Genomic DNA, 19,955 nt, shown 5'->3' on the forward strand with positions numbered 1-19,955 from the left:
TGCGAACATGGATATGTAGAACTCTTCTTTGGAGCAACTGCTATGCATAACATGGGTCTCTTTGACGTCTTTAAAATTGGAGATGACTGTTCCTCAGTTTAATGTAGGGTTAATTTTTTTCTGTATTATTGCCATAAAAGTCAATTCTTCCTAATCTTCTGTGAAAAATAGTCATAAAAATAAGTAAAGTTCCTCTGTGTGTCTTCATCAGTGTGCTGGATACATTTATATTCACATAGCAGTCTGTGAAGGGGCTTAATCTTCTCTCTTGATATTAGAAGAAATAAGAATATAAGGTTGCAAGAAATGCACCCCAGGTCAAGAAGCTGCAGGTGGGGAAAGGCAAGATTCTAATCTGGGTTTCTAATTCCCAAACTAAGATGCTCAGTCCCTGGGATTGTCATTTTCAACATTTTGCAGAAGAATGAGGTGAATTCTTTCTTTTACAATTAAAAATACATTTTAAAATTTAATTCTTTAAAATTGCTATTTTTTTGAAAAGTGTTAAAACATAATTACTATATACAGAAACTCAGGTCAATGACATGAGTCTGAGCAAGCTCCAGGAGATTGTGAAGGACAGGGAAGCCTGGCATGCTGCAGTCCATGGGGTCGCAAAGAGTCGGACACAAGTGAGAAGCTGAACAACAACAACATGCCTAAAGCAACAATCTTTACTAAGCATCACCACTATTGAAGAACTTACCTTCTGGTCTTAGATGATATTAATGATATTTGAGGGTATTCAGAACTAATCCCATCTTCAAACTGACCTCCTCTTAGGATGAGGAACTTTCAATAAGAAAGATGTGACACATTCAGAAAGAAGCTATTCAGAGAACTCAATATCAAATCAATAGGAGATAAATCGTTCTGTATGTTTACATATTTCCTTCTAGCCTAAAGAGTCAGTGAAATTTCACAGAAAACCTGGAACTTGAACTTAGAATAAATTAATATAGATAACCATGGAGAAATGATCATCCTTGGATGGTCTAGTCCAAAAGTCAGCAGGCAGAAAATGTGGTGGAAACACTTTCAAATGGATCTTTCAACTCTTGACAAGTCTTTCTCTGGAAATGTAAATAACAAGTAAAGTCATTTTCAATTGCATGTGTGGGTATTTAACAAGTTTCCAATACAAGTTCAAGGACTTTGTCTTACAGCTGCTCTTTTCTCTCCCAGGAACTAATTATCTGCTTTGATGGAAAGGCTTTTTCTTAGAAGCAGGTATTCTGAAGAGACATGCTTGAGAGGCACTCATTCTTGAGTGGGGAGTTGTATTTCCTGCACTTGCAGCTAAAATAGGTGAATCCTCTTTGTAGGAACCTGGTTTTCTAAGCAGGACAAATGCCATGTGAATGACAAGGAGAGCAGTGTTCCAGCCTTGGGACCTGCGATGTGGTTAATTTGCGCACTCATGTCAGAGAGAGAACTTCTTTCTTATTATCAGTATCAATGATCCTGAAAACCTAGTACTGATTTCTTGAGAGCTGGGGCAATGAGGCCGTAAAACTAATGGCAGCCATTTAAAAGTATTTGCATACAAAACTTGTTTTCCACAATCATCAGAAGGCTATGACTATAGAGAGAAACTCTGAAAAGTTTTTCAATAAGTTATGCCTGGGACAGTTGTGACAGACATCATGGAACACTAAGTGACATTACACATCTGGATAGATACGTAAAACACAGGAAATTGGTTCTGATTTCAAAGTTAATTATTGGACATCTCTGTCACTTGGTATCATTTTGGTCCTTGTAGGAAGTATGTAGTGATAAACTATTGAGGTATTACTTTGATTTCTTGATAAATACGGAAGATGATAATTTTTAATGTTATATTATAGGCTATTTCTATACCTTTCTTGGAAGTCATTTTTTTTTTTAAGACCTCTGTGCAATTTAAAATAGGAGTTCTGGGTTTATCATCACTAAATTGTAGGTGATTTATATATATATATATATATATATATATATATATATTCTAGATATAATTCTTCTTTCATATATATGCATCATATATAAAATGAATTTACATACACAATTTTACACATAAATTTATATATAATGTAAAGTTTTGTACATGTGAATGTCGATACAACTTTTTCCTATTCTGTGAATTGCCTTTTTATTTTTAAAGTGTATGATCTCTAATGATCAGAAGATTTCAAATATTAACAATGTTCAACTTTTTAGTTTCTTTTTAGTTTTTGATTGTAGTTTTTTACAGAATTTTTATAGGTTTAGCTTTGACTTCTTGATCTATGACTCATTTTGAGCTAATTTTCATCTATAGCATGAGATAATGGTTGAGGTTCCTTTTTTTCATATAATGATATCCAATTGATGTGGTATAATTTGTTGAACAATATATTATTTCTGCTTTAATTAGTTTGATATCTTTGTAAAACTTTTCATCTATTTAAGTCTATTTATGGACTTTCTATTATGTTTCAATGATTTTTATGTTTATTCTTATATCAATACTTCACAATCTTGCTTTTGTTCATTTAGTTGTTTTTATATTTTTATTTTATGTTAAGATACAGTTGATTAGCAATAATGTGTTAATTGCATTAACAGCAGCAAAGCGATTCAGTTACCCATACAAGCGTCCTTTGCTTTTTAAATTATTTTCCCACTTAGATTATTACAGAATATTAACCAGAGATGCCTGTGCCATACAGTAGGTCTTGATTATCTATTTTAAATATAGCAGCATGCACGTGTCAATCCCAAGTTCACAGTCTGTCCCTCCCCTCCCCCCTTTTCCCCGGGTTATCAACATTTTGTTCTCTAAGTCTCTGAGTGTTCCTGTTTTATAAATAAGTCTATTTGTATCTTTTAAGATTCTGACATATAAGCCATATCATATGATATTTGTTTTTCTCTGTCTGACTTAATTTACTTAGTATGATAATCTCAGGTCCAACCTTGTTGCTGTAACTGGCATATTTCATTCTTTTTAACTGCTGGGAAATATCCCACTGTATATATATACTATGTCCTGTTTCTCCACTCTCTGTTATGATACTTAAGTTGCTTCCAAGTCTTGGCTGTTGTAAACAGCACTGTGATGAACCTCAGGCTGCATGTAACCTTTTGAACCATGGTTTTCTCCTAATGTATACTCAGGATCCGTATGCTGGGTCACACAATATTGAGTTTTCTAAGGAACCTCTATATTGTTCTCCTTAGCTATTGTATCATTTTACATTCACAGTAGCAATGTAGGAGAATTCCCATTTCCCCCTACCCTCTCCAGCATTTATCATTTGTCGACGTTTTTAATGATAGCCCTTCTGAAAGCTGTGAGGTGATATCTTAATGCAGCTTCAACTTGCATTTCTTTAATACTTAGTAACATTGAGCACTTTAACATGCCTGCGGTCCATTTACATGTCGTCCTTGAAGTGTCTGAAACAGGATTCTTTTCCTTCACTAAAACTGGTGTGTGTGCTACCTATTCATCCCACTAATTCCCCTTTGGAATTTCCAGAAACCGCTATACTTTTTCCTGATTCTAGATTTTCGTTTTCAAGAAAGGAAATTCAAAATTCACATATGTGTACATAAACAATTCATTCTCAAGCATAAATAACTTCTGACTTATCTCATTCAGCATATTCAATATATTAATATTTTTAAATTCACTAACAACAACTGTCTACACTCTATCTCCAACCCCACATAAATCTATTTATTTTATAATATATATGCTATATTTATAATAGTCCACCATTATTGTTTCAATACCATGATTGGTATGATTCAAGAGAAACCTTAATATTGTCCCCAAATTAGAAGAAATCATATTAGGAGCACCATGTGCATGTAAATTAAGTCACTTCAGTCATGTGAGGAGCACAGTGCAGATTTTATTTAAAATGTTACACTGAGAAGAAACTTAACAATTAAAACCTTCTTAAGACTGAAAAAAATTGACCTCAGAATGTTAACTTTCCATCTTAGAAGGAAGGGTCTGGTTAAATATATGGTGAGAATTTGGAGTGAACAATAAATAATTGAAAGAAAAAAATTGCTAGATTATATACTGTCTCTTACTACATGAAGCTTCTGCAGTTATTTGAATCTAGTATTAATCAGGGGGGAAAAGGATAATTGAAGGACATTGAATAGATATGATGAAAGAGAAGCCTTTAATAAATGTTGAGAAAACAAAAACATACTAAGTTGTGTATATAAGAATATAGGGCAAGGTTACATAGGAGCAAACAGTAGACAGCAAGGGGAAGAAGGGTGGGGAACACATTAGATGAAAACCACATAGACATTGATACCAGCAAGCAAGAGACATAGAGACGCAGCATCTAAGCTACTGGGCTTTAGAGCCTGCTTATACCTACTGTCCTCTCATCCTCTACGTAAGACTGACCCAACGCTAACGAGTATGTGTGTGCACACTGCTTCTCAGCCTTAAGGGCAGGGGTTGTCACGCCCGAAGATGGAATTATACTGACTTCACAATGAGACGAGAATGGTCTCTATGGACTTTTTCTAGGTCAGTTCAAACACTGAATAAATCTTGAAATTTCTATTCATCTTTTGTCATCTGACATCAACTTCTTACTCCATAACATCCTCATGACATTTTTCACTTCTGCATTCCTCAGAGTATAAATCAGAGGGTTGAACAAAGGTGTCCCAATTGTATAAAACACAGCTATCATCTTATCCATGGAGAAGGTGGTAGCCGGGCGAGTGTATATAAATATGCAAGGACCAAAAAACAAGATGATCACGATGATGTGGGAGATGCAGGTGGAGAGGGCTTTTTCCCTCCCTTCAGCACTGTGGTTTCTCAGACAGTGCAAGATGAGGGCATAGGATAACACCAGCATGAGAAAACTCACTGTACAGATGGCCCCGCTGTTGGACACCAAGAGGAAATTGGTCACATAGGTGTCTGCACAGGCAAGTTTCAACAAAGGCTGCAAGTCACAGAAGTAGTGATCAATTACATTGGGACCACAGAAAGGCAGACTCAAGGCTAGAAAAATCTGAGCTGATGAATGCACGCAGGACCCCAACCGGGCCAGGGACATTAGCACACCACAGACTTGATGACTCATGATGGTCGTGTAGTTTAGAGGCTTACAGATGGCCACATAGTGGTCAACAGCCATGAGGACAAGGATGAAGATCTCCAGGCAGCCAAAGAAATGGAATGTAAAGACTTGGATCATGCAGTCATTGAAAGAGATAGTGGCATTCTTCAGAAGGGCATCAGCAATCATCCTAGGGGCTATGGAAGTAGAGAAGCAGGCATCATATACGGATAAGTGGAAAAGGAAGAAATACATTGGACTCCCAAGTGCCCTGCTGGTCTTGATGGTAACAATAATCAGCGAGTTACCCAACAAGGTCCCCAAGTAGAAAATCAAGAAAATGACAAACACTATTTTCTTCCTAACAGGATCTTGTGTCAACCCAAGCAGAACAAACTCAGTCACATTATTTTTCAGCTGCATGATTTCATGAAAGAGGAGAAGAGATGAATGCAAAATGATTAATCTGCAAAAGATAAGGAAATAATTCATAGGATGTTACATGATATTATGAAATATTGCTTTTGAAGGCCATTGTACCTGTGATTTCTTTATGACTCATGTTAACACTTTGTGTGATAATTTTTAATGGTCACTGGAAAGGTTTACTGTGAGTTTCAAATAAGCTTCTGAAAGTAATAATTTCCTATGATTTTCTTTTTAGAAAGCTTGCTACATTTGATATCATTATTGATTAAATTTTCCAATTTGTTGAATGTATAATTAAGAAATATGTCTTTGTAATTTTTTCCATTTGTTTGTCATTTTCAAAAATTTTATGGCACATGTCTTTCATGATATATCACTTGGGATTTAGGATATACATGACTGCCTATGGAGGTTCATGATATAAAATCACACTACACCTTTAACTCTGTTAAAAACATCATACATAAACACTCATGTATCACATCATTGCTATATATAGAGATATACAATCATATATGTGTATACATATATTTAATATGTTCTACCTCTTCCTTGAACTCTTATTCCAATTATTGCAGCTTGAGCAATGGAACAGGAAATATACCCTTTAAATAATCTGCTGTTATCATCTTGAATGTGAAATTTTGTATTAGACAAATACTAACAATCAGAAATAAACATTATTTCATATGCTATTATCTCATATATCCCAGTTTATCTTTTTTTCCAACATCTAAAAACACTATTTAGAATACTCAGAATTCCTGAAGTTGTGGTATTAAATGAAGGATGGTGGGTTATTACTCAAAAGTTAGTATTTTTCTCTTAAGTATCTTAGATCTGGAGTAATTTTGGGAGATGGCTGTGTGTCATCAGATGGTTGGTAAAGGATCCAATCATGGTTTTATTCCCAGGAGAGTTTGTATTGTTCAAGTATCTGAAAATTTGCGAGTCTCAGAAAAAAGCAAAGAAGGAGAAGCCAGAAGATGTACTTTTAAAAAGAAGCAATGCTGGTTTTCAATAGATACGGTCTTCACTTCTACTCTTCAAATGGATGTTACAAATTTAAAATGACTATATTTGTTAAAAAATATAGAGAGAATGTTTTGACGTGGGAGCTAGGAGAGAAGAGCTAAAAGAAAGGCAGGCAGGCAAAGCTGAAAAATGGATAAGGGTGAAACATTATCTAGTTAGCATTAGGCAGATTCTTCCATGCTTAAAGAGCTGTTTTACGGCAGAGGCCACAGGGAGAAGCATTGCTTAATTTAAGGAGGCTGTTTGTCCACTTCTGTCTGACTCAGTTGCCCTAGACGTCCATCTTTAGAGGAAATTCTACACTCACTTTATTTCTTTGCAGAACTTGCCATTCTTTGTGAAAAGTTTAACAGATTGTCTGAAGATTATTTATCACTCAATAGTCCAAGTAAAAGAGTATATAATCTACCCTCGTTGAACTCCTCACTCTGTCCCCATGATTCCTGAATATCTGACCCACAGATACCTTAGAAAACAGCCGGTCTGGAGTCAAAAATTGCCCCCAAGGTGCTCATTATTCACGCCACATATATATATATATATATATTTGTATATATATCGATAAATTAATATTTCTTTTCTTTTCAAATCTTATTAGACATAGAACTGGTGCCTGGTGGAAGGGTCAGGGTAAATAAGACCAAATGTGGAAGAATACTGACAGGTACAAGTATTGATGAAAAGGAAATATTTCTACCGAATATTTCTCAGCAGTGCTCATCCCACATAAATGGCACATTATCTTTCACCTTAATTATACTTTTCAGGCTCTTCATGGCCATGTTTCTTCCCAAAGTTTTCTGAGAATTAGGTATTCACCTTTTCAAATTAAACCTTTGAAATGTGGAAAGTGCCAATTAAAAACTTATGATGCTATTTGGGAGAATATAAGGAGTAATGATTCTACACTGTGATATACAATACTCTGTGCAACGTTGTCAAATGGAGATGGAAAATTTCCTATTCTCCCAAAGCTATGTGACGGTCACTGTCTCCATGAACCTTATGTCTTATTTCTAGGACTCCTAGCTCCTAGTGAGGGTTTATCTTGTCACACTACCTTACATCAATATTATGTATGAACTGTCTCACACTCTGCTGTCTCTAGAATTTGTAATGAAAACAATAACGCATGAAATACATTCCTCTATTATTTAATTACAATAATGAGTTTTAACATGTCAAGATTCATTGAGTTCATAACATCATTTTTCCTTGTTTATGTTCATTTATTTCTTATGTTAACAGTAAATCTTAAAAAAACAACTATTTCTTTTGCAGAGTTCTGTGGTAAAAAGTGCATTCAAAATAGATATGGAAATATATTAGAAAATTGTGATGGCTAATATTTAATTACACCACTAGAGTAAAACATGGAAAATGTTTTTCACCTACCTGCTAGGGACAGTGAGTAAGTGTCGATTCTGACCATCCCTTTTGGTAGCAACCTTTTCACAGAGCAGTGAAAAAAAATGCTCTTCTCTGAATTCCAGGGGGAATATTTTAAGAAATAATGACATAAGGTTTTGGCTTCATAGTGTTCTCCCTGAAGTTCTCCCCACTATGCTAGTCAGAAACATCTCATATGTAATAAACAGCTTTCATTTGACTATTTAGCTTATTAGGAAAACAAGTTAACTTTTCTCATGCCCTTTAATCACACATAAACAAGTATTTGGAATTCTTAGCTTCTTCACACTGAACAACCTTACCAGGGAAAAAGAGGAATAAAACAAATGAATGATAGAGAGAATAGGTAAAAAAAAAAAAAAAAAAAAAAGAAGAAGAAGAAGAAGAAAGAAAGAAAGAATAAAAATAGCTATTTATGTAAATCCATGGCTGATTCATGTCAATGTATGACAAAAACCACTACAATATTGTAAAGTAATTAGCCTCCAACTAATACAAAGAAATGGGAAAAAAAGAAAAAAAGAGGATGAGTTAAATAAATTGTGGAATGTATAAAAAAATAGCTATCCATTAAAAAGAAAGTGGGTCATCCAGAAACAACTCTGCTCCCTGTTGGTACCTAAATTATCCTTCCTGGTGTTCTAGCTTAGCAGATCAGAAACGTGTGCTACAATATAGTCAAAGAAATGAGATATTTAGAGAGGATCACGGACTCAATGGACATGATAATAATGACAAAGGGCATGAATTAAGTATTTGAAGTAAAAATAAGCATAATCTAAACTAACCTTAGCTCTGACCTTTCTAGCTGCCTGATTTGAGGTAGGCACTCTACACTTCTACTTCTTAATGTGTAAAATAAGTATAAAAATGATAGTAGTAACTACAGAGACAGCAATTCCAAGGCAGGTTGTTAAGAAGTCCGGGGTCCCCAAGGAGGAGAAAGGGGTCTGGTGCTCTCAAGGAGAAAAGGACAAATGATTTTTTTTCTATAGTCTTAGTCAATATTACAATGTATCTTGCTTGTTTCTCCTTAAGAAGAAATTTCTGATGAATCTTGATATCTTAAAATGTATATTATGGGAGTAAATGTATATTATGGGAGTGGGTCTGGTAATATCTTTCAACTGTTAGTTCTAATCCTGTCACCTTAAAATGTAAATTGTGGGAGTGTGTTTAGTATGATCTTTACAACCTTGAGACATCCTTTTGATTTATTGTAATAATCAACTGTAAATGTACCTAACTCCCTTTTCTAAGACTAGCAAGGGGGGCACTCTCCATCCCCCTCCTGATGTCTATGTCAGAAGCTTTCTCTGTCTCTTTTCATACTTTAATAAAACTCTGCTACACGAAAGCTCTTTAGGGATCAAGCCTGGCACCCAGTCCTGAAGCTCAATCTTCTTCTTCAGAGATCACGAATCTGACACCATTCACCATAAGCTCTCACCACCTTGTGTGTTTTCTTTTTATTATTTTATTTTTTTTCCCAGTGGGTTTTGTCATACATTGATATGAATCAGCCATAGAGTTGCAAGTTTTCCCCATTCCGATCCCCCCTCCCACCTCCCTCTTCACCCGATTCCTCTGGGTCTTCCCAGTGCACCAGGCCCGAGCACTTGACTCATGCATCCCACCTGGGCTGGTGGTCTGTTTCACCATAGATAATATACAAGCTGTTCTTTTGAAACATCCCACCCTCATATTCTCCCACAGAGTTCAGAAGTCTGTTCTGTACATCTGTGTCTCTTTTTCTGTTTTGCATATAGGGTTATCATTACCATCTTTCTAAATTGCATATATATGTGTTAGTATGCTGTAATGTTCTTTATCTTTCTGGCTTACTTCACCCTGTATAATGGGCTCCAGTTTCATCCACCTTATTAGAACTGATTCAAATGAATTTCTTTTTAATGGCTGAGTAATATTCCATGGTGTATATGTACCACAGCTTCTTCTTCTTTTTTTTTTAATTTTATTTTATTAGTTGGAGGCCAATTACTTCACAACATTTCAGTGGGTTTTGTCATACATTGACACGAATCAGCCATTGAGTTACACGTATTCCCCATCCCGATCCCCGCTCCCACCTCCCTCTCCACCCGACTCCTCTGGGTCCTCCCAGTGCACCAGGCCCGAGCACTCGTCTCATGCATCCCACCTGGGCTAGTGATCTGATTCACCATAGATAATATACATGCTGTTCTTTTGAAACATCCCACCCTCACCTTCTCCCACGGAGTTCAAAAGTCTGTTCTGTACTTCTGTGTTTCTTTTTCTGTTTTGCATATAGGGTTATCGTTACCATCTTTCTAAATTCCGTATATATGTGTTAGTATGCTGTAATGTTCTTTATCTTTCTGGCTTACTTCACTCTGTATAATGGGCTCTAGTTTCATCCATCTCATTAGAACTGATTCAAATGAATTCTTTTTAACGGCTGAGTAATATTCCATGGTGTATATGTACCACAGCTTCCTTATCCATTCATCTGCGGATGGGCATCTAGGCTGCTTCCATGTCCTGGCTATTATAAACAGTGCTGCGATGAACATTGGGGTGCACGTGTCTCTTTCAGATCTGGTTTCCTCGGTGTGTATGCCCAGAAGTGGTATTGCTGGGTCATATGGCAGTTCTATTTCCATTTTTTTAAGAAATCTCCACACTGTTTTCCATAGTGGCTGTACTAGTTTGCATTCCCACCAACAGTGTAAGAGGGTTCCCTTTTCTCCACACCCTCTCCAGCATTTATTGCTTGTAGACTTTTGGATAGCAGCCATCCTGACTGGCGTGTAATGGTACCTCATTGTGGTTTTGATTTGCATCTCTCTGATAATGAGTGATGTTGAGCATCTTTTCATGTGTTTGTTAGCCATCTGTATGTCTTCTTTAGAGAAATGTCTGTATAGTTCTTTGGCCCATTTTTTGATTGGGTCATTTATTTTTCTGGAATTGAGCTTCAGGAGTTGCTTGTATATTTTTTAGATTAATCCTTTGTCTGTTTCTTCATTTGCTATTATTTTCTCCCAATCTGAGGGCTGTCTTTTCACCTTATTTATAGTTTCCTTTATTGTGCAGAAGCTTTTAAGTTTCATTAAGTCCCATTTGTTTAGTTTTGCTTTTATTTCCAATATTCTGGGAGGTGGGTCATAGAGGATCCTGCTGTGATTCATGTCGGAGTGTGTTTTGCTTATGTTCTCCTCTAGGAGTTTTATAGTTGCTGGTCTTACATTTAGATCTTTAATCCATTTTGAGTTTATTTTTGTGTATGGTGTTAGAAAGTGTTCTAGTTTCATTCTTTTACAAGTGGTTGACCAGTTTTCCCAGCACCACTTGTTAAAGAGGTTGTCTTTTTTCCATTGTATATCCTTGCCTCCTTTGTCAAAGATAAGGTGTCCATAGGTTTGTAGATTTATCTCTGGGCTTTGTATTCTGTTCCATTGATCTATATTTCTGTCTTTGTGCCAGTACCATACTGTCTTGATGACTGTGGCTTTGTTTTAGAGTCCGAAGTCAGGCAGGTTGATTCCTCCAGTTCCATTCTTCTTTCTCAAGATTACTTTGGCTATTTGAGGTTTTTTGTATTTCCATACAAATTGTGAAATTATTTGCTCTAGTTCTGTGAAAAATACGGTTGGTAGCTTGATAGGGATTGCATTGAATCTATAGATTGCTTTGGGTAGAATAGCCATTTTGACAATATTGATTCTTCCAATCCATGAACACGGTATGTTTCTCCATCTGTTTGTGTCCTGTTTGATTTCTTTCATCAGTGTTTTATAGTTTTCTATGTATAGGTCTTTCATTTCTTTAGGTAGATATACTCCTAAGTATTTTATACTTTTTGTTGCAATGGTGAATGGTCTTGTTTCCTTAATTTCTCTTTCTGTTTTTTTATTGTTAGTATGTAGGAATGCAAGGGATTTCTGTGTGTTAATTTTATATCCTGCAACTTTACTATATTCATTGATTACCTCTAGTAATTTTCTGGAAGAGTCTTTAGGGTTTTCTATGTAGAGGATCATGTCGTCTGCAAACAGCGAGAGTTTCACTTCTTCTTTTCCTATCTGGTTTCCTTTTACGTCTTTTTCTGCTCTGACTGCTGTGGCCAAAACTTCCAACACTATGTTGAATAGTAGTGGTGAGAGTGGGCATCCTTGTCTTGTTCCTGATTTCAGAGGAAATGCTTTCAATTTTTCACCATTGAGGGTGATGCTTGCTGTGGGTTTGTCATATATAGCTTTTATTATGTTGAATAGTAGTGGTGAGAGTGGGCATCCTTGTCTTGTTCCTGATTTCAGAGGAAATGCTTTCAATTTTTCACCATTGAGGGTGATGCTTGCTGTGGGTTTGTCATATATAGCTTTTATTATGTTGAGGTATGTTCCTTCTATTCCTGCTTTCTGGAGAGTTTTTATCATAAATGAGTGTTAAATTTTGTCAAAGGCTTTCTCTGCATCTATTGACATAATCATATGGTTTTTATCTTCCAATTTGTTAATGTGGTGTATTATGTTGATTGATTTGCAGATATTAAAGAATCCTTGCATTCCTGGGATAAAGCCCACTTGGTCATGGTGTATGATTTTTTAATATGTTGTTGGATTCTGTTTGCTAGAATTTTGTTAAGGATTTTTGCATCTATGTTCATCAGTGATATTGGCCTGTAGTTTTCTTTTTTTGTGGCATCTTTGTCTGGTTTTGGAATGAGGGTGATTGTGGCCTCATAGAATGAGTTTGGAAGTTTACCTTCTTCTGCAATTTTCTGGAAGAGTTTGAGTAAGATAGGTGTTAGCTCTTCTCTAAATTTTTGGTAGAATTCAGCTGTGAAGCCATCTGGTCCTGGGATTTTGTTTGCTGGAAGATTTTTGATTACAGTTTCGATTTCCTTGCTTGTGATGGGTCTGTTAAGTTCTTCTATTTCTTCCTGGTTCAGTTTTGGAAAGTTATACTTTTCTAAGAATTTGTCCATTTCATCCAAGTTTTCCATTTTATGGGCATAGAGCTGCTGTTAGTAGTCTCTTATGATCCTTTGAATTTCAGTGTTGTCTGTTGTGATCTCTCCATTTTCATTTCTAATTTTGTTAATTTGGTTCTTCTCTCTTTGTTTCTTAATGAGTCATGCTAATGGTTTGTCAATTTTGTTTATTTTTTCAAAAAACCAGCTTTTAGCTTTGTTTATTTTTGCTATGGTCTCTTTAGTTTCTTTTGCATTTATTTCTGCCCTAATTTTTAAGATTTCTTTCCTTCTGCTAACCCTGGGTTTCTTCATTTCTTCCTTCTCTAATTGATCTAGGTGTAGAATTAGGTTATTTATTTGGCTTTTTTCTTGTTTCTTGATGTAAGCCTGTAATGCTGTGAACCTTCCCCTTAGCACTGCTTTTACAGTGTCCCATAGGTTTTGGGTTGTTGTGTTTTTATCTTCATTCATTTCTATACATATTTTGATTTCTTTTTTGATTTCTTCTATGATTAGTTGGTTATTCAAAAGCGTGTTATTTAGCCTCTATATGTTTGATTTTTAACAATTTTTTTCCCTGTAATTGAGATCTAATCTTACTGCACTGTGGTCAAAAAAGATGACTGGAATGATTTCAATTTTTTTAATTTTCCAAGACCAGATTTATGGCCCAGGATATGATCTATTCTGGAGAAGGTTCCGTGTGCACTTGAGAAAAAGGTGAAGTTGATTGTTTTGGAGTGAAATGTCCTATAGATATCAATTAGGTCTAGCTGATCCATTGTGTCATTTAAGGTTTGTGTTTCCTTGTTAATTTTCTGTTTAGTTGATCTATCCATAGTTGTGAGTGGGGTATTAAAGTCTCCCACTATTATTGTGTTACTATTAATTTCCTCTTTCATACTCGTTAGTGTTTGCCGTACATATTTCAGTGCTCCTGTGTTGGGTGCATATATGTTTATAATTGTTATATCTTCTTCTTGGATTGATCCTTTGATCACTATATAGTGTCCTTCTTTGTCTCTTTTCACATCCTTTATTTGAAAGTCAATTTTATCTGATATGAGTATTGCGACTCCTGCTTTCTTCTGTTCTCCGTTTGCGTGAAATATTTTTTTCCAGCCCTTCACTTTTAGTCTGTATGTGTCTCTGGTTCTGAGGTGGGTCTCTTGTAGACAGCATATATAGGGGTCTTGTTTTTGTATCCATTCAGCCAATCTTTGTCTTTTGGTTGGAGCATTCAATGCATTTACATTTAAGGTAATTATTGATAGGTGTGGTCCCGTTGCCATTTACTTTGTTGTTTTGGGTTCACGTTTATACAACCTTTCTGCATTTCCTGTCTAGAGAAGATCCTTTAGCATTTGTTGAAAAACTGGTTTGCTGGTGCTTAATTCTCTCAGCTTTTCCTTGTCTGTAAAGCTTTTGAATTCTCCTTCACATCTGAATGAGATCCTTGCTGGGTACAGTAATCTAGGTTGTAGGTTATTCTCTTTCATTACTTTATGTCCTGCCATTCCCTTCTGGCCTGGAGGGTTTCTATTGATAGATCAGCTGTTATCCTTATAGGAATCCCTTTGTGTGTTATTTGTTGTTTCTCCCTTGCTGCTTTTAGTATTTGTTCTTTGTGTTTGATCTTTGTTAATTTGATTAATATGTGTCTTGGGGTGTTTCGCCTTGGGTTTATCCTGTTTGGGATTCTCTGGGTTTCTTGGACTTGGGTGGCTATTTCCTTCCCCATTTTAGGGAAGTTTTCAGCTATTATCTCCTCGAGTATTTTCTCATGGCCTTTCTCTTTGTCTTCTTCTTCTGGGACTCCCATGATTCGAATGTTGGGCTTTTCACATTGTCCCAGAGGTCCCTGAGGCTGTCCTCATTTCTTTTAATCCTTTTTTCTTTTTTCCTCTCTGCTTCGTTTATTTCCACCATTTTATCTTCTACCTTACTTATCCTATCTTCTGTCTCCGTTATTCTACTCTTGGTTCCCTGGAGAGTGTTTTTGATCTCATTTATTGCATTATTCATTTTTAATTGACTCTTTTTTACTTCTTCTAGATCTTTATTAAACATTTTTTGCATCTTTTCAGTCTTTGTCTCCAGGCTATTTATCTGTAACTCCATTTTGTTTTCAAGGTTTTGGATCATTTTTATCATTATTCTAAATTCTTTTTCAGGTAGATTCCCTATCTTCTCCTCTTTTGTTTGACTTGGTGGGCCTTTTTCATGTTCCTTTACCTGTTGGGTATTTCTCTGCCTTTTCATCTTGTTTAGATTGCTGTGTCTGGAATGGGCTTTCTGTATTCTGGAGGTCTGTGGTTCCTTTTTATTGTGGAGGTTTTACCCAGTGGGTGGGGTTAGACGATTGGCTTGTCAGGTTTCCTGGTTAGCGAAGCTTGCATCGGTGTTCTGGTGCGTGAATCTTAATTTCTTCTCTTTGGAGAGCAATGGAGTGCCCAGTAATGAGTTTTGAGATGGGTCTATGTGTTAGCTGTGACCTTGGGCAGCCTGTATGTTGACGTTCAGGGCTATGTTCCTGCGTTGCTGGGGAATTTGCGTGGTATGTCGTGCTCTAAAACTTATTGGCTCTTGGGTTGTGGTTGGTTTCAGTGTAGGTATGGAGGCTTTTGGATGGTCACTTTTTACTTAAGGATCCATGTAGTCAGGAGTTTTCTGGTGTTCTCCGGTTTTGGGCTTAAGTCTCCTGCCTCTGGATTTCAGTTTTATTCTTCCTGTAGTCTCAGGGCTTCTCCAACTGTACAGCACTGATAATAAAACTTCTAGGTTAATGGTGAAAAGATTCTCTCCCATTAGGGACACCCAGAGAGGTTCACAGAGTTACATGAAGAAGAGGAGAGGGAGGAGGGAGATAGAGATGAGCAGGAGGAGAAAAAGGGGGACTCAAGAGGAGAGAGACAGATCTACAAAGTTGTCTGATCCCAGAGTGTTCTCCGTAGCCCAGACACCCACAAAGATTCACAGAATTGGATTGGGAAGAGAAGGGGAAAGAGGAAATAGAGGTGCTTTGAGGAAGAAAACAGAGAGTCAAGATTGGGAGAGAATAATCAACACACTCCTGAATAAAAATGGGAGCTGAATATTGGATTCTTAAATGATCACAATTTATATCATATACTGAAAAACAAAAATTAAAAATCTAGAGTAGAGGTTAGACTCTTAAAAATACTATATTAAAAATAAAAACCAAAACACACACAAAAAATTTTTAGAAATATATATGAAGTTCAGTTTAAAAATAGGCCTTCTCTTCTTTTTTTTTTTCTGTAAGGTTATAGTATATTGAAAATGAAAATTAAGGAGTAGTAGAGGAGTACTAGAAGACTTTAAAAGAAATAAGAGAAAAAGAAAAATAGAAAATAGAAGAGAAGAAGAAAAAAGAAGAAAAAAAAGAAAGAAAAAAAATTGTTTTTCCTATTTAAAAAAATCGTAAAAATCTATGAAAATGAAAGTTAAGGAGTAATGGGGAAGTAATAGGGAATTTTAAAGGAAAATAAAAGAGAAAAAAGAAAAAAGAAAAAAGAAAAAAAGATTTTTTTCTTACTTAGAAAAAAGAAAAAAAAAAAGTAAAAATATATCTAGGAATTTCTCTGGAGAGGTTGCGGTCAATGTGGGTTCGGCTCAGTTTCAGATAGCTCCTCATTCCAGCTTACACTTCTGGATATCTACAGGCCCTTCCGGTGTAGTCGGTGTTTTCTTCGGGGATTTTAATCTGTTGCTCCGGTCCCTTCTGAAGCGGTTCCCTTTGTTTATTTGGCTTCTGTTGCCGGTCTCTTCAGGGCCTCATTTCCGCCCTGACACAGGCGGGCGGAGGTGGACTCTTCTTCAGGTAGCGAGTTCCGCCGCGCCCCGGGGAGGGGCCGGCGCCGCGGGGAGGGGCTGGCGCTATTTTCTCCGTCTGCGCTGCTCAGGCTCCCGGCTGCTCTGCATGGAGCGCGCCCCACGCTGTGCCTGGTTCCAGCCCTCGGGTGATCCACAAAAGCGCGGAACACAAAGCTGCGCCTGCGTTTTGTCCCCACGCCGCCCGAGTGGCTCAGGCAGCCAGGCGCCCGTCGGGCGCTCTCTCCCCGGGTGCGGCGCGTCTTCTGCCCTGCGCGATCCCAGCCTCAGTTTCCGCCGTGCCAGTCGGGTGCGTGCGCCCTGTGTTTAGCCGCGACCCTCCCGGTGGATGTCGACCATCCCAAATCTCGGGAGGTCTTTTACTAGAAGGTGGAGGCCCGTTTGCAGTGCGGCAGGGGATGCAGTCCTTGGGGCCGAGCCTGCCCCTTCCCCTCCCCCCTGCCTCCTGCCTCCGGCGGGGCTGGGCCGGTCCGCTGCCTGCGAGCTCTTCTCAGGACTTGCTCGGTCCCTTTGTTCTGCGAGCGGCCGGCAGCGTGTTTGGGCCGGTTAATTTTCTCTCTCTCTCTTGCTCTCCCACAGTTCAAGTTGGGAACTCACAAAAGCTCCCTCCGATTGTCCTCAGGGCACTCAGGCCCGGACCCTGCCCCAAGCAATGCCGCCCGCTCCTCTCCGTGCTGCCCCCACTTGCTGGTGGCGGATGCGGGCGTCTGGGGTAATTTTCTGCTGGGAGTTGCTTTTAGGCTCGTAATCTGTGAGTTTTATTTATTGTTTCCCTCCCAGTCAGGTTGCCCTCCGAGATTCAAACACTTCCCCCAGGCCCGCCAGTGCGAGGGTTTCCCGGTGTCTGGGAACGTCCTCTATTAAGACCCTTCCCGGGACGGATCTCCGTCCTTAGCTCTTTTGTCTCACTTTTTATCTTTTATATTTTGTCCTACCTCCTTTCGAAGACAATGGGCTGCTTTTCTGGGCGCCTGATGACTTCAGCTAGCGATCAGAAGTTGTTTTGTGAAGTTTGCTCTGCGTACAGTTATTCTTTTGATGAATTTGTAGAAAAGAAAGTGGTCTCCCCCTCCTACTCCTCCGCCATCTTGGCTCCTCCCCCACCTTATGTGTTTTTAATGAAGGCTAAATGACAAAGTATCTTTCCTTTACAATTAGCTTTAGCTAATATTATTATTATATTATTAGTACTATCTAATAAGATTGTTTCTCATCTGTTTTATGGATGAAATGATGCCACTTACATAGGTTGCAATCATACCATGCATCCAGCAAGCATTAAAAGTATATTTATTAGTTATTATAAAGTTATTACATTTAAAAATACATTAATTGTATTACAGTAGCTTCTGTATCTTTTCATTACTTTCCCATGACCGATGCTCTGTTACACATTATGTCAATTATTATAAATAGTCTGACTCCAGTGATCCTTTGTGTTTTCCATCCCCCTATTTAAACTCTGTACACTTCATACAGATCACTCAAAGGTTGTTCCTAGAATAACATCCACATTCACTCTTTCTCAAATCTGTCTTCATCCTTATCCTCTCATATTCTATTACCTTGCACAGTTCCCAATTTCCTAAGAATAATGGGAAAATCCCTTGGCTTTACATTCATAGCCTTTACACCCATTTTCTACCTTTCATTTCAGGTTGACTGCAACTAAATGTGAGATCTATTAATTCATGTTAGATTCTGAGCATCTCAGATGATGAAGTGTGCTCAGACAAACTCCTGTCTGTGTGTTCACAGTGTTCCTCATGTGTCTAACTCCTGCCCCTGAGATGATTTAAGAGATCAGAAACTTTTCTTCCTATATCAAAAGAAAAACTGAAAAGAATTTGGAACTCAATAGAATCAAGGCATTTATCTTTTTATTTAATGTAGAGACTTAGTGAACTCACAGTTGACCTAATAAAAAAGTATTTTCTCAGTTAATTTAATTAATCATAATGTAAGACACATGGAGAATAGGAACATGACTGAGTTTGTTCTCCTGGAGCCCACACAGAACCCAGAGATGCAGAAAATAAATTGTATTTGTTGTTTTCTGTCATCTAGGAAATGTAGGAAATGTGCTCATCATGGTAACCATCATAGTCAGTCCATTACCAAGTTCTTCCATGTACTTTTTCCTGGCCTATCTCTCTTTTATTGATACTTACTATTCCTCTGTGAATATTCCTAAACTGATCACAGATTCACTGCGTGAAAAGAAACCTTCCTATTCAATGGATGCCTAATCCAAATCTTTGGGGGACATTTCTTTGGAGGTACTGAAGTCGTCCTGCTTACGAGATGGCCTATGATCATGATGTGGCCATTTGCAAACCCTTGCACTATACAAATCTCATGAACTGGCAGGTGTGTGGGCTGCTAATTGGAGTGACATAAGTCTGAGGTTTTTGTCATGGAATCATACAGATCTTCTTCATCCTCAGATTACCCTTCTGTGGCCCTAATGTCATAGACCACTTTTTGTGTGATCTGAACCCTTTGCTCGACATTGCCTGCACTGATACTCACGCTCTAGGGTTCTTTGTTGTTGCCAACAGTGGATTCCTCTGTCTGTTAAACTTCCTCCTCTTGATGGGCTCCTATGTGGTCATTCTGCGCTCCCTAAGGAACCAGTTTGGAGGCGAGGCACTAGGTCCTCTCCATTTGTGTCTCCCAAATCACAGTTGTTATCATATCCTTTGTACCCTCCACATTTGTCTACCTGAGACCATCAGTTACTTTACCTATTGATAAAGCAGTTGTTATATTCTGCATTTTAATAACTTCCATGTTAACTCCCTTCATCTATACCTTGAGAAATGCCCATACGAAAAATACCATTAGGGATGTGTAATAGAAAAGTGATTAAAAAAAAAAAACATGCATGGAGCCCACCATGGATTCCATTGATGCAAATGTCAGAAGTGCATTACTGATGTTTCCATCAAAGAATATCTACGAGATAGAAGAAAAATAGATAGCCAGTATATCTCATAGATTCTGCAAGGGAAGAAGAAATGGGTGCAAGAAAAGTGAGGAAAATTTGGATATCTCCACTTCCTGATCTTAAAACTTACTGTAAAGCCACAATAATCAAAACAGTGTGGTACTGGCATAAAGACAGACATAGAGAGCAGTAGAAAAGAGAGCCAGCAATATACCATCACACGAATGGCTAAATCATTTTTTAC

At 37.5% G+C, this 19,955-nt stretch overlaps 1 protein-coding gene across 1 annotated transcript; it reads right to left on the reverse strand.

Annotated features, from left to right (window-relative positions):
* Positions 1-4,562: 4,562 nt before the first annotated feature.
* Positions 4,563-5,495, reverse strand: LOC136174440 (olfactory receptor 4C11-like). The gene has a single exon (XM_065944637.1). It carries the CDS (start codon positions 5,493-5,495, stop codon positions 4,563-4,565), a length of 933 nt encoding a protein of 310 aa, XP_065800709.1.
* Positions 5,496-19,955: the final 14,460 nt, after the last annotated feature.

Source organism: Muntiacus reevesi, chromosome 9 (genome assembly GCF_963930625.1).
Source record: "Muntiacus reevesi chromosome 9, mMunRee1.1, whole genome shotgun sequence".
Taxonomy (NCBI): Eukaryota; Metazoa; Chordata; class Mammalia; order Artiodactyla; family Cervidae; genus Muntiacus; species Muntiacus reevesi.

Coding starts and splice junctions, on each gene's coding strand:
- LOC136174440 (XM_065944637.1), bottom strand. CDS start 5,495: ATGCAGCTGAAAAATAATGTGACTGAGTTTGTTCTGCTTGGGTTGACA.